General features: G+C 44.6%; 1 protein-coding gene across 1 annotated transcript; it reads right to left on the reverse strand.

Moving 5' to 3' along the window:
- Positions 1–985: 985 nt before the first annotated feature.
- IDNK (IDNK gluconokinase) lies at positions 986–12,467 on the reverse strand. The gene is made up of 5 exons (XM_080973270.1): positions 12,344–12,467; positions 5,252–5,282; positions 4,537–4,623; positions 2,306–2,349; positions 986–1,485 (listed from the first exon to the last, which is right to left on the reverse strand). Exons 1-5 carry the CDS (start codon positions 12,385–12,387, stop codon positions 1,134–1,136), a joined length of 558 nt encoding a protein of 185 aa, XP_080829396.1. The 5' UTR covers positions 12,388–12,467; the 3' UTR covers positions 986–1,133.
- Between the last annotated feature and the right edge of the window lie 2,648 nt (positions 12,468–15,115).

Consider the following 15,115-nt stretch of genomic DNA (forward strand, 5'->3'; position numbering starts at 1 on the left):
TATTTGGTCTACTTGAGTATGACTTATTTGGCTACCCCCATTTCCCCAAAAGCAAATTAAAAGTGTGTGCTCTAGAAATTTCTTAATGTTCTATTGAAGTTAGTGAGTCATAGGCTGTAGACAGTGGTTAATTTCAGCTGGTAATGGAGCACAATTTCATGTCAAAGAATGTGGCTTGTAGATTAGAAATTGTGTACCTTATCAGAGTTGCAGTATCAGAGACTCTTCACACTTTGCCCTTGGAATACTTTAGAATTGTTGCAGGCAAAATAGTTATGGCTTAGAAACTTAAACACTTACTAAAGAGAAAAAATGCCAAAGTTCCCTTCATAGCTGACGATCAGTACAACTGATGATGGGATGATTCTAGAGTTAATATCTGTATATTATGAACATCTCTGTTGTTATGACTTGTGTGTGACTTGGTACAGTCACGATAATACTGACACACATACACACACACACACACAGAGAGAGAGAGAGAGAGAACTAAAACTACATCCACATCCTTTGTTTTTAAACATCTGTCAGCTGCTATTTCCAGTTTTTGTGGAACTCTGCAATCTTAACTCGTGGAGGTGGTAAACATGAGTCTGCTGTCACTTTAACTGCAAGTGTTTTGACTTGTGCCACTTACTTTGCACATAACTCTGCTGTTGCTGCAGAACTAGAGACCAAGCACTCCCCCAATTCCACCTTATTCTCCCATCTGTTCTGCTGCCAGTTTCCTACCACTGTAAGGATGAAAAATAGTAGTTGTTGCCAGCTCAAAAGGTTGTGTGTGTGTGTGTGTGTCTGTATATATATATAGAGAGAGAGAGAGAGAGTGTGTGTGTCAGAAATAAGCCTTCCCTCATCCGACACGTGGAACTGTGCTTCCCTCTTCTGTTGTAGTTCCTGGAGTCAATTGAACTTTTTAGGTCAGTCTTAAGTGCTTTACAAAATCCTCACAACTCCAGCTTGTGTACAAAAGTTAAATATCATATGACTTAAAATGTCTTTTATTTTGTGCTCTTCACAAGGGGGGGGGGGGAGCCAATGCATAAAATTCTACTTCTTAATTAAAGAGAAATTGTAGGAGCGATGTCTTTGTTTTGAGATGGTATTGTAGTGCAGGAACCAACTTGGTACAATTAACAATTCAAGTTTTTAATATATTCTTCGATTTCAGATACAATTTCTGAAGCGGACTTTTCTAAACTGACAGTAATAGACTTTTCTGGGGGTGATGGAGGTTCGAGAGTATCAAACTGAGACTGGAGTAGAGCAGGTGGCATAAAATGTCCCTTTCTCTTCTCCAGCCGTTTAGCAATTAGGCTCATAGGGCCGGCTAAGTGGACAAAAAGGATATTTAGTGATGGAGGTGTCTCATGTTCCTCTAGGTGACCACAGTCACCACCAGTCCCTCTGTTCTCCAAAATGCATCTATACATTTTTTTCAGGGCTGAGCAGGCTAAAATTGCATTCTGTCCTGATGCTTGTTCCCTACAAAAAAGGAAAAAAATATTATTACTTGCACACCTCAGTAAAATATTATGCACATTGTGATTAAGCTTCCTTAGGACCGAGTTTAAGGAACAGCCTACCTAGTTTGCACTACCTTCAAACACATATAGTATTTCTGAATTCTCGCTCATGCAACAAGCCCCCTGCATGTAGAAAGGAAGCTAGGGTAGAGTATAGTAGTTTTTCCACAAGCAAAAATAGTGACATGGGGGAGCATTTAGTCATGTATTCCCCCTCACATACACAAGTGGTATCATCCCCATTAGGGCTATGTTGTATGATCCTTCCTGCAATTAAGCCATTTACTGTCAGTTTGCTAGATTACACAAGAAGTTACCGCAGAACTAAGCTTTGATTCCAGCTCTCCAAGACCTCTAGCAGGGCTGGGGAACCTTTGGTCCTCCAGCTGTTGTTGGACCAGAACATCCCTCATCAACGGCTGTGTTGGGTGGGACTGATGCGAATTGGAGGCCAACAAAATTCAGAGGCCCAAAGGTTCCTTGTCTATAGTCCTACCTACTGGCTTTCTAATAGTTTGCTCTCACTATAAGCGGTTAATGTGTGTTACAGAAATCTGTCCTGCTAGTCATGGAAGCAGAGCTAAGTAAGGCATTTAAGACTGAGCTCTTGACTACTGGAAATCCTATTCAGCTATATAGTCTTAGGGGCTAGAAATCTATCTTTCAACAAAACTTAATGCGCTCCATACTCAAGCAGCAGTTTTTGGCAATTGTGTGGGTTCTACAGCAGAATGCACAACACTAGTTTCAAGTTTCTTAAGATTCAGTCACTTTCATACCTCATTAATATGTCATGCAGGTGGCAAAGCCATGGGATTCTGTCCTAAGAAACAAGACAGACAAAACAGACAGGCTTAAGCAAATTTTGCCATTTTACCTGAAATAATAACACCTAATACTTGCCGGGGTGTCTCAAACCTCTCAGGTTTTCTGCCAGAAGTACATCATAGCCTCTTCATATTAACAGCAATCACAAATCATCATCATCACCATAGCCACATCTGCTTCAATATGAATCTTTAGTGAGGGATTAACTTCTGCCTGCTAGTTCACTTGGCTCAAATGAGTATGGCAAATACAATCAAAATGATTGATCAGCTTCTCAACCTAATCCAATTTAAGCTTTATATTGCCTGCAGATTTCTTTGTAATTGCTCAGCATTAAAGCTTCACCTTTCTGTCTAGCTTGTGTTAGGACAAGTTTTATAAATGACAGCTCGAAAGTCTGCTGGGCTGGGAAGGAGGTGGGAGACTGTTCATTCACTATGAAGCACACTCCTGTCTTCCATGCGGCTTTCACAGTTTCACGCCACCAGTTCATTCATCAGAAACAATCTGCTCCCTTCACCAGCATAAGCTTCGTAGTGTTGGCAAGGCCAGAAAAGAGACACCTATAAAAGATGTTCTTAGGTGTATCCTATGAACTGTTATTTTGAGGGTGATACTGCTCCTTGCGGTGACATCCTTAGTAAATCTTGAGTTTAGCCATGTGAAAATTGTATAGTAATGTGCACGAGAGCTATGCTGGATGTAGCATAATCGTTTCATCCACTTACGCAAGGTAGCTATTTCCGCATACAGTATTAAGAAAATGTTTGCATTTTTACGTGTTATAAAAACGATTGCAAAGGTGTCAGTGGAGTCTGCTTTTGGCCAGCCACATTCCAAAACAGTGGCTGATATTCATAAGTTCAGTTTCCTTTAAAATGTTGCCTGTGCTGGTATGTTATATAACATTTTTAGTTGATTTTCACTGACAGTTCCTGTTAACTTGTGTACGTCGTTTGAAAAAGCACAGGCACTAACTGATGTAAAGTGGAAGGAAGGAAGATCCACTGTGATGGCTCTTTCTAGTTATTTCTAGTTGGTAAAAGTATCCTGCAAAGAGGGCAATTCACAGACAGTGTCTAGCAGTGTAGTCAAAACGGCTTCAAAGGAATTAAACCCAAAGAAGTAAGATTTATAGACCACGCCTTCGGAAACAGCTTCAGTGAGAACATTTTTACTTCACTGGGTTTGCACTTGTGTAATAAGTGGGTGTTTTTGTCTGCAGTCACAGCTCATCCAACCAAAGCAAGGCTGCAATCCTAGCCAATGTGGGGTAGCCAATGTGACTACAACTTCCACCATCCCTGATCATTGACCATGCAATATCTGGAGGGCATTACATTGGCTACTCCTGCTATACTTACCTGGGGAAGTAACCACCACTTGTTTCTGACTTAAATGTGCATAAGATTATGTTGTCAATAAATTTTAAAATCCTACTGATTACAATGACAGAGTTAAACATATGCAATTATTGCACTGCTAGAAGTTAAGAATTTTTATAACCAACTAAATCACTGCACATGCGGAACAATTTCCACAACTTCAGTGAAACTTGCCTTCCCTCTACTTCCTCTGTGCACCCCCACAAATCTCTGCGTTTCCCCTAGCCCCCCAAAGCAGATTGGGGAGGGGTGTGGGTGGCGTGCAAGGGCAGGAGAATGTGGCTCATGGAAGTCATTTCGCGTGCACAGCAATTTAGCTGGATGCAACCCAGAGTTGTGTAAGATGAAAAACATGGCTCACCTATTCAAATGTAGCCAGGATGTTTACTCAGAAGTAAGTCTCCCTGTGTTCAGTGGAGCTCATTTCCAAGTTAAGTGTGCACAGGATTGCAGCCTCAATTCAACAGACAAAAGAAAAAGAGTTCTTGGTCTGCTGGCACAGCAGCAATCCATCAGAGCCCAAGTAACCTGCAGATTATGGTTGACTGGGATGTGGGAGGCATACAGAGGCTTCCTGTTCCCCCTAATTGTAAACACTTTGCTTGTTCACAGGCAGCTGAGAGGGGAAGATGAGGCTTCTCTGTCTACAGATGCCGTATTCATGGTGGATAGTGAGTAATGGTTATATGAAAAAGGACAATGGTGTGTGCACATGTGTCCATGCAGCTACTCTGCAATCCATTTAACTGGGTTTACTGTTTCAAAGAGTTCTTTGGCTTCTGGAGTATATGCCATACCTGGTCATTCAGAGGTATTCCTGCTGCCATTTTCTTTCTGTTCTCTTCTGGATGATAGTCGTCGCCATCATAGAATTTCCATCCGAGCTAAATAGGAATTATAATTAGGGATTACTTCATCTTAGTTTTGCAGCAACAAATATTAGCAAACACACAATAAGGATTACACAATCCTTATGTCACAAAATGAGTCACCATTTATATCGGCCTTCCTCAACTTTGGGTCTCTGGAAGTTGTAGGACTCCTATCATCCCTGACCGCTGGTCCTGCTAGCGAGGGATGACGGGAGCTGTATTCCAACAACATCTGGGAGACCCAGGTTGAGAGGGGCTGATTTACAGTCCTGGAAAAAGAAAGTGCACATTCCATTCCAGGCAACCTCCCAGGGTGGGCAGGGCTAAAGGCAGAAAAGGGTGGAGCAGCTGATGTAAATTATGCCTTTGCACAGTGGGCTGGTTTGTATGCACACACTCACAGCCCTCTCTGCATATCCAGGCAGAGTTACAGGGCACATTCCAGGCAGGCCAAAACATTCAAGGAAAGTGGAGTGGCTGGGGAAAGGGTGTGCCTTGCAGGGAGTCCCAAGGGTCAGGCAGAAGCCTGGGGGGCTGTCCTTTGCCCCTGGGCCTGAGGTCCTTCACCCCTACATAAACACTTGGAAAGCGCAGCAACAGACAATGAACCCATGTATGAAAAGTAATATATCAACGGTACCTTATCTCCCAGCTGGGAGCCCACAGTTGATCTGTAAAAGAACACGGAGAAGTGTAAATTCTATATCTGGAGAATAAATTCACTAGATAAAATCAACAGTCAATTCTATCTGCTATCCTGCCTATAAATGCCAGAGGACTATTATAAATCTAAAGTGGAAACTCTCAAGTGGGAGAATTATGTTGGTTATCTGGAGATAAACGTATCAGATATAAGTTACAAATGAGTAATATATGTAAGTGGGTGACTCACAGAACCTTCACTTCAATCAGCCTAACTGAAGTTACTATTCTAAACAAATGCAAATGTCCCAGCTGAAACAGAAATGAGTGTAAAATGCAAATTATTAATTATTATTATTATTATTATTATTTATTAAAGTTGTATATAGCCCTATAACCATAGATCTCAGGGCAGTTCACACGATGCTGGCAGAATATAGGAGCTGACCAGGTCTCCTCATAAGGCACCGGAATCATCTTGCTCCCCATTCCTGAGGGAGAAGAAGAATGAACTAGTCCTGAGATGTGCTACTTGTGAGGTCTGGAGAGAGCTAGAAACACAGAAATGGCAGTAGCAGTGAAACGCTGAACTGATACAAAGTTTATGAAAGTCATGGGTGGGATGCTAGAATGCAGAAAATACAACAGAAATAATTCATCATAAAGCAAGGTATTTGCATCTACCGCAGTGCTATTTTTCTAGAAAAAGAGGTGCCGGAACTCACCATGAATGCCTCCTTCGTTCTTTTATAATGGCAATGGTGCCAGAACTGAGTTCTGGTAAGTTTCCCCTGAAAAAAACCCCTTCAGCTAGGCAACTCATGTTCAAGTTGCAGGCCTGGGAAGCTTTCTGTCCATGTAGCAATGTTTGAAATGTAAAGGCAGTGATTGCTAAACAAGGTCAATGAGCCACATTTGGCTCTCCAAAAGGTTTTTTAGGTTCCCCCCAAAAGACATATTTTAAATTAAATTTATTTATCACTCTTGCCAGTCGCCAGCTGTGATGCCATGATTCCCCCCTAAAAAATTTTTTAGCCTCTCTGCCCCCACCACTCCCAGCATGAGAGATGTACAATCATGGCTGATCCGTGGAACAAAGAAGCCTGTAATTGTAATCTTGACTCTACCACAACCTCTCCAGGTGGCCTTAAAACAAGCCGTATGTTTCCAACCTCAGCCCCTATCTATATCATGGGGAAAATAAGAGTGACCGACCTCACAAGGTTCTTGTAAGGCACACTGACATAATTTCTGTGAAGTTCTTCAAACACTCAAAAACACTGAATAGATGCTGTGAATTGTTATTAGAATAGATATCCATTCCACCACTGCAAGTTTGTGAGGAAATATTATAAATTGCAGCACCTCTGGTAAACTTCAAAGTCTCCACACCTTTTCCCTCTCCCCGCCACCCAAAAGCAGCAGGCTGTCTTTCTAGTTCATACCACTTTGCATGAGGCTCCCAGCAATATTTTCAACCGTAACAAACCAATTTCAATTTTCTTATTGCTGAAGCACAGAAAGAATCATGTACATTGTCACACACAGACCCAAAAGATGAGAAAGGTGAGTCAAGACGCTTCACAGAGAGACTGAACATCTGGAGAGTCTTCAGGCTGAAGTCCTATAAACACACTTGGGAATAAACTCCACTGTAACTAAGGGAGGAAACTTTCTAAGAGGGGAAAATGCATAGGATTGAGTGCAAGCTAGCCAGTTTTCGGGTTGGTGCTTAATCCTGAACTAAAATAGAGCAGGAGCTAGAGTGCTGGAGACAGAGGTAACTTGGGTTCAAATTCTGTTGTAGGTGTGAAGCTCACTGGGTAGTCGAGGCCTGTCTTATACCAAGTCAGGCCATCGGTCCATGTAGTTTAGTACTGTCTGCACTGAGTGGCAATGGCTTTCCGGGGTTCAGACTTCTGTCTTTCAGGGATTGAACCTAGGAGCTTCTGAATAAAAAGCTTACACTGCACCACAGTCACCTCCCCCCCAACCTCAAAGAATTGTCGTTCTTGGTGTCTGCATTCATGCTTATGGGATCTGCACTAGAGATTGCTAAAAACTGGCACTCTTTCCCAGAATAGTGAGGTACCCTTACATTAAAAGGATTACATTAAACTGCCCAGTTCTAACCAGTGTGCAGTAGCACATTTTCTGCAACAGTATATTCCTGTGAAGATCGCTGTGTGGCTTTGGACAAGTCTGCCTCCCTCAGTCGAACCAAACTCAGAGGATTGTTGTAAGGGTAAAAGCAGGAAGGAGACTATGTATTCTGGTGGGAAACAAATGCTAAATAAACCAACAACAATATTGTCTTTTTTTGCACTCTTTAGTGAAAACTGATGATTGTGTCTGCATCGTTGAGGTTGCAACTCTATACACACTTACCTGGGAGCAAGGACCACAGAATTCCCTGATTAGACATGCATAGGACTGCGCTGCTAAGTGACCAGCACTCTTGGTGTGTGCAAATTGCCACAGATAGAGGATACTGCCTCTGATCTCCTTTAACATGCCTTGTATAAGCCAATCAAAGGTTAGATATCTGTCCCCAATTCTACATAATGGGAGCTTGAACAATGCAAAGTGTCAGTGCTATTATCAGGTTATGATCATTTATAGTCTTCCTTTTGCTACTGCGGCGAACTGAACTTTTTTCAAGAGGTTGCTGTGTCTTCTGAAGCAGAATACTTAACCTAGGCAATGACATGATTTGTACAATAGGGGTTCTTCTGTCTGTATGTTGAATAGGCTGGTCCTTAAGAGTGAATGGGGCAATGCCCCACCAGTGTCAGCCAGCCTCCACTTCCTCCTTACATCCAGTCCAGGGTACGGCACTGCCTGACATCTGCTTTAGCTGAATTTTGCTTTAGCTGACATTCCCGCATCGCAGGGGGTTGGACTAAATGACCCTTGGGGTCCCTGCCAACTCTACAATTCCATGATTCTTAGATTCTTTGTCTAAGCGCAGCCTTTGCATAACTCAGCTGGGAGGTGGATGGGTGCAAAATTAGAGTTTGTTGGCTCTGCCTGTTATTGCCCAAACTCAGCCTACTGCTGGTCTCTCTGTTTTCTGCCCTACCAGCCACCACTATCTATTATTATTTATTATTTATACCCCAACCATCTGGCTGGGCTTCCCCAGCCACTCTGGGCGGCTTCCAACAAAATATTAAAATACCGTAATACATCAAACATTAAAAGCTTCCCTAAACAGGGCTGCCTTCAGATGTCTTCTAAAAGTCTGGTAGTTGTTTATCTCTTTGACATCTGGTGGGAGGGCGTTCTGCAGAGCGGGCGCCACTACCGAGAAGGCCCTCTGCCTGGTTCTCTGTAACTTGGCTTCTTGCAGTGAGGGAACCGCCAGAAGGCCCTCGGCGCTGGACCTCAGTGTCTGGGTAGTACATATGCTTCAAGATTTGACGAGATCTGTAAAATCCTATAGTTCCATAGCTGTGTAACTGTGAATGACTGTGCCAATAGCCAATGGTATTCAACACATGAACGTGACTGAGGGGAGCTGTATGTTTCCTCTACCCTATTCTAGTATATGCTTCAATAGGACTAGCATTGCCCTGCAGAATCAGTACAACATGGAAGATTGCTACAGTGCTTGCATCAACTTTTAGTGCTAAAGGCCAATAAAGCAAGTCTCGGTCCATGCAAGCTTACATTCTCTTCCCACGGAGCCCTGCTCTTTCTTTTATTCTTTGAGAAGTATTTGGCCAGCCTTGCTTTGAAGAGATCCCCAAGCAAACAGCAATTATTCACATTTAGTAAATAACCCTATATATAAAACTGATGTACAAAGAGTTGCTCCTGCGAAGCAACACTCTCTCAACGTGCAATTTGAACAGTACAATTATGGCAAGAAGGCCTATTAAAATACATACTGTCTCTTCCAAAGTAATATTTGGTAATAGGTTATCAGATTAGTTTTGACATGCATATGTGGGTGTTGAACACGCCCACAAGGGTTTCTTCATGCAGCATGGAATTAAGTTTTCACATCACAAGCTCCCCAACATACTCTGGGGGGAAAGAAAGCTGCTTTAAGTGCACATATCAAAAGCATGCAGATATGCGAGTTCATTTGGTGGTATCTGAGCTCCCTGTGGAACAACGACTAGACCTCTGCAATCAAAACATTTTTCACTGTCATTCTAAACACTGTTGTTTTAGCCTGTGATATTGCCAGCACCACATAATGTGTTTTGCCATCTTGTGCTAGCAAAGCTGAAGGAACACCCAGTTTCCACACACAGATTATCACTATCCATTAATTAACTGATTAAAACATTGCATTATTGAAATGTAAGTGATAGTTTGAAAATAAGGAGTGAGGGCCTTTTGATTTCCAGTGGAATCTTACACATCTACGAAAAAAGTCATTGTATTCCTTGTAGTTTATTCATAGGAAACTGTGCATAGGATTGCAGGTGCCTTCAGTGGACTACCTAATCAATCCTGCCAGCCTACCATTTCCACTCCTGGAAGAGTATGCATAATTATGACCTGAATCTATAGGTTGCCCTTCAGAGAGTTCTGGGGACCTGATTCTACATTCATCTCTGCCTCAGAGTAACTCTCAGAACTGCTGGGCACACAGACACTTCACCACAGCAAGGGGAACATGATTGTTGCAGGGCTTACAACAAATCCCTCCTCCCCACAAATGGCTGCTTGCCACCATTTTTCCTGACCAAGGCTCTGTGGCTTTAACCTGACAGGCAGATGTTCAAGAGGTATGGCTTCCCTAGCATGGAGTTGCAGCGAGACAGAAAAGCTGTCATTTTTTGCCTGTCCAGTAACATAGCCTCTGTCAGTATATATTTTAATGGCTCCCCTTAAGAGCCACGGTGCTTGATATAAACCCACATTGGACATTCCCTAGAGTAAGAATGATTAGAATAGGGTTTGGATTAAACAAAAACAACTTTAGTAGCTACTCTGTTTTAGAAGGGGGGACATTGCGGTCTATGGAAGAACAAACAAGGAGGGGCATTTGGGAAAGAGGCTCATATAGCCTTCCCACACAATGAAGCAACAATAATTGTGAAATGGATTGTGATGTCTATGCTAAATACATATGCAAAGAGTGAGGAGGTATGATGTAATGTGGCAGTTAAGTGTGTGTAATCCAGGAGCCTTCTGTTTAACTGCAAGATATTTTATGTAAATATATGAGAATTCAGTGAACAAATTTTAATGGGCAGGATTCAACTAATGAGTCCTGTCCGCCAAAGCCCTGCACACAAGGATCTCCGCTTGCACAATGAGGCTTTTTCCTCCCTCGTCCTGCTGTGTTCCCCATATGTTTTGTGGGATTTCAGGAGAATCCTCAGAACAGCCCACAGGTGGAGAGGAGGGTGGATCATGCCATCCAGGAAGCTAAAACGCTCATCCCGATGGAACCATCAGCCTAGAACAATGTGGAATTCCTCCCTGTGCCATTTATTTGGGAAAGGGCAGAACAGCAGCAGCTTTTAGCATGGCTGACAAATCGAGGTATCTGCAACTATATGAATCCAGCTATTTCTGGTGATCACCTGCAAAGCCCCTGCTACATGGTCCCCTTTCCCCGCAGGTATGGCGAGTGGGTCCAAGAGACAGAGCCTTTTCTGTGGTAGCACCAATACAGCAGAACAGACTGGCAAACATGACTGGATGCCTGGATATATCCTCTGTTCTCCTGCAACCAATGCCCTAGCCAGGGCTGGTTTACCATCTACGTCCCCCTCCAACTGCAGCAGCATTCATAGCTACAGCCGCAGAATGTGTGCCTTCTTGTCCCTCTCAGTTTGGCTGGGTAATGTGCGGGCTGCTTTGCTCTGGCAGCACCGCTGGGAAAGTGGAGTGAAAATGCTGACATGTTCTTGCAGGAGAGCGGACGGAGAGTCTTGCACCCATTTAAACTAGGTTAATTGTGAGATAAAAGACATGCCGGCGGTCACTACTGCCTGAGCAAGAGAACTGCTGTGGGGAATGGAAGCTGTGCTCATCCAGTGAATTTTCTTGAGGTAAAGTGCTTATGGGGCTGCTGTGAGAGGTGGGGTTTGGGTGGGAGGGCAAAGTACAGAAGACGGCTAAGAATGGAGTTTTTCTCCTCCCATCAAGAAAGCTCTGAAATAAGGCAATAACTGATGCCAATGAGTTTCTGAAGCTGGCTAAAGACAGATATGTTATATGTTTGCAATTAATATGGAACTGGTTCAGAGTGGATACTTGTGTAATTAATGGCATTTTAATGTGCTGATTTTTATAGAAAATATCTTTGTACTGCTGTGAATGGCTCTAGAATGATTGACGAAGAGCAGTATAGAAGTAGTTTTAAAAAAACAAAACCAGACAAGATTTTAAAGATTTCAAATTGGTAACCTGGCAACTTCCCCAACTCCTGGCAGCTGAGAATGCATAGGCAGTTCTTTCCCACAGTTTGACAACTCAAATCCTTCTTTCAGGGCAACAGCTGTAATTAAAATATATTCCAAACCGGTTTTTAATCTCCAGCTGAAAAAAAAACAATAATTAGCCGGCTCTTCTATTCACACACCTTTGTTTATGTTTTAAATGGCCCCATTCCTGTTACTTCAGAGCAAAAGAAAAGTGAAAAGGACTTTGCTCAGTTAGCAAGCAGGCATTTGACCCCTTTTTCTTTCCTTGCTCAGCCACCAGGGACCATTTCCTTCAGCTGCTCATTCCAGAGGGCACAAATCTCCCCGTGCCTGGAACTCACACACGTGTCCTGCGTTGCTGGGCATCCCCTCCAGCGTCAGCTCCTACACGAGCGTGAACCCAGCAAGTCAAGGCACGTGAGGACGGGGAACACGGGAGCTTGGTGGCCCCTTTGTCTCCGCGCCTCGCCTCTTGCGCTTTCACACTGTTGCAAACCCCCCGGGGACCTGAAGGCGAAGGTCGGGTAAGGAGAACCACGCTGTGAACATAGAGAAGACTGAAGAGACCTTTCAGAGCAAAGCTGCGAGAGGGAAGTTCTCGGAGACCCGGAGGAGGAGGAGGGAGGCGGCGAAACGAGCCTCTCCTCCTCTCTCCCGCGCCCCTCGCCGCCCTCTCCCCCGCGCCCTCTACCTACTTCCCGGAGCCGCTCACTCCCATGACCACCAGCTGCAGCGCCATCACGCCCAGGCGGCTCCACTCCGGCTCCCCGGCCGCCTGCTCCGCTCTGCGCGGCCCCGCCTCGCCGCCGGCCCCGCCCCGCCCCGCGAACCTGGCCAAGTGCACGGGGCGCCGCGCGCGAAACGCCTCCGCTTCGCCCTGGCGGGCTGCGCAAGCAGCGCCTCAGCTGGACTCGAAGGGGCTCCGCTTTCCTGGGGCGCGGGGGGGGGGGCGTGCATCTTGCCCTTCCTCGCAGCAGCCAACTCCTAGGGGTCCCTTCGGCCGCCCCAATAAAATACTTGAGGGACCAGCCCCCTCGAAGTTGATGAGCGTTGCCGTTCAAATACAGTAGTGTGTGCGCGCCGCGTCATGTGATCGATTGTGTGGGGCGCGGCTGACCTCCGCCCCCCATATTTTATTCAAGTGGACCTCCCTGCCCCCTTGAAAGGAAGGATGGCCACCTGCCGGCTACGGTTGCCCAAAGGGTGCCAAGGCCTTAATAATAATACTGTGTAATAATAATAATAATAATAATAACATAGTGGTACCGCTGGATGCAAAAGGGATCTGTTCCAGAGCCCTATTCGCATCCTGAAGAGAACGCAACCCGCGTCAGCAGGTCGCGATTTACCACTTCTGCGCATGCGCATGACGTCATTTTGAGTGTCTACATGCGCAAGCGGCGAAACCCAGAAGTAACATGCTCTGTTACTTCCGGGTCACCGCAGAGCGCAACCTGAAAATGCTCAACCTGAAGCAACTTTAATGCGAGGTATGACTGTAATTTTATTATTTATACCCCGCCCATTTGGCTGGGTTTCTCCCAGCTGCTCTGGGCGGCTTACAGCATACAGTGGTATCTCTGGATGCGAACGGGATCCGTTCCGGAGCCCTGTTCGCATCCTGAGCAGAATGCAACCCATGTCTGCACATGCGCATGCTGCAGTTTGCTGCTTCTGCATATGCGTGTGACATCATTTTGAGCATCTGCGTGAGCGGCGAAACCCAGAAGTAATGCATTCTATTACTTTCAGGTCGCCGGGGAGCGTAACCTGAAAACGCTCAACCTCAACCCGAGGTATGACTGTATATAAAACATAGCAAAATAACAAACATTAAAAACTGCCCGATACAGGGCTGCAAAAATTTCCCTCCATTCTCTAAACAAGCCATGCAAGCCATCAATGCAACCTTAGCAATAATAATAATAATAATAATAATATTTATTACGGCCATAGGCCCATACAGAAAAAAACAAGACATAAATAACAGCTTGTGCACGTGGGTAAAAACAGCCGCTAAAACACCACTGTAACAATAAAATACTATGAGATGGAATGACATACTGCGCCTTAATTAGCTTGTAGTGCTCCTTGGCAACGCTTTTGGGTAAGGACAGCGACCAGAAACCTAGCCACTTTCAGGGTTGTATGGGTATCCTTATCCTGCAAGATTTGGGCAAGGTGGAATTTTGGTGGGGTACCCTCTAGTTTCTGCATGATTGATCCCAACAAATTTGCCCGTGGCCCGTTGAACAAGGGGCAAGTGAACATAATGTGCTGAAGCGACTCCGGCGTCTCCTTATCACATTCGCACATGGCGGAGGCTTGGCCCTTTGAGAATCTATGTCTCAGAACATTGGAGGGAAAAACGTTAAACCTCGCTTTGGTGAAGGCCAGCCTATGGGCAACAGTCGAAAGGGAGGAGAGGTATGATGGAACGCAGTAAGTTAAAGTAATACCAATGTTCTGGGGCGAACAAACACCTCCCCCCAGCGTATAATTTCGCTGTAAATCGATGTCATCCAGTCTTTGGCGGATCAGTCTTTGAGCAGTGATTTGATCTAGTTTTAGGGAATCTAAGGGAGAGATTCCGTAACTCAGGAGTTTGGCATGAATTCTACTAGTCCAAAGGCTGGAGAATTCATCTCGCCATAAGCATTGGACAAGGTAATGGTCTGGTAATCTATGCCACAATGATAACCAATAACTGAAGACTTGCTTCCACAGGCAGGTTTCTAGGGATGCGATCTTCAATTCTAGTCGCATGGCTGCGTTACTTACGCACAGGGGAAGCATTAGGATCCGACGTAGGAATTGGTTTTGCAGAGTCTCAAGAGGAGCAAGATCTGTCATCACGGCCCAGAGCGGGGCAGCATAGGCAAGCGCGGTAACCACTTTTGCCTTGAACACCTTTAGGGCCGAGGGAACATGCAAAGCTCCATCCGAAAAGAAAAATCGGAGGAGCGCATATGACAGAGTTTTGGCCTTATTAAGTAGGTGTTGAATTTGTGCTTTCCACCCCAAATTGTATTGAAAAATAACTCCTAGGTATTGAAATTTTAGGACTTGCTCTATTTTTGCTCCGCCAAGCTTCCATTCGTATAATCTCCGACTTCTGGTGAAAATCAGAATCTTAGATTTAACATGGTTGATGGTTAATTGGTTGAGTTGACAATACGTGGCAAAGATCTTCAGAGCTCTGGTTAGTCCAACACGTGTATAAGATAGAATTACCGCATCGTCCGCATATAAAAGGAGTGGACAGCGGTAATCCGCTAGTCTAGGCGCGTGTGTACTTGGAGATGAGTTGACTAGGGGTGCTCGCATGTCGCTGATGAATAGGTTGAATAGGCAGGGAGCCAGTATACATCCTTGGCGCACTCCCTTGTTTATTGGTATCGAATTTGTGAGGTCGCCCGCAGGAGTAAGTCTCACTCTGGCATGGGTACCTTCGTGGAGCTGACTTA

The sequence above is a fragment of the Podarcis pityusensis genome (assembly GCF_964106645.2).
Source record: "Podarcis pityusensis genome assembly, chromosome: 11".
Lineage (NCBI taxonomy): Eukaryota > Metazoa > Chordata > Lepidosauria > Squamata > Lacertidae > Podarcis > Podarcis pityusensis.

What these genes read in the sequence shown, in the direction of transcription:
- IDNK (XM_080973270.1), bottom strand. Translation starts at nt 12,387, where the DNA reads ATGGCGCTGCAGCTGGTGGTCATGGGAGTGAGCGGCTCCGGGAA. An exon ending in GGAGTGAGCGGCTCCGGGAA is followed by an intron (nt 5,283 to 12,343) that starts GTAGGTAGAGGG and finishes GTTCTTTTACAG; the next exon opens with ATCAACTGTGGGCTCCCAGC. An exon ending in GCTCCCAGCTGGGAGATAAG is followed by an intron (nt 4,624 to 5,251) that starts GTACCGTTGATA and finishes ATTCCTATTTAG; the next exon opens with CTCGGATGGAAATTCTATGA.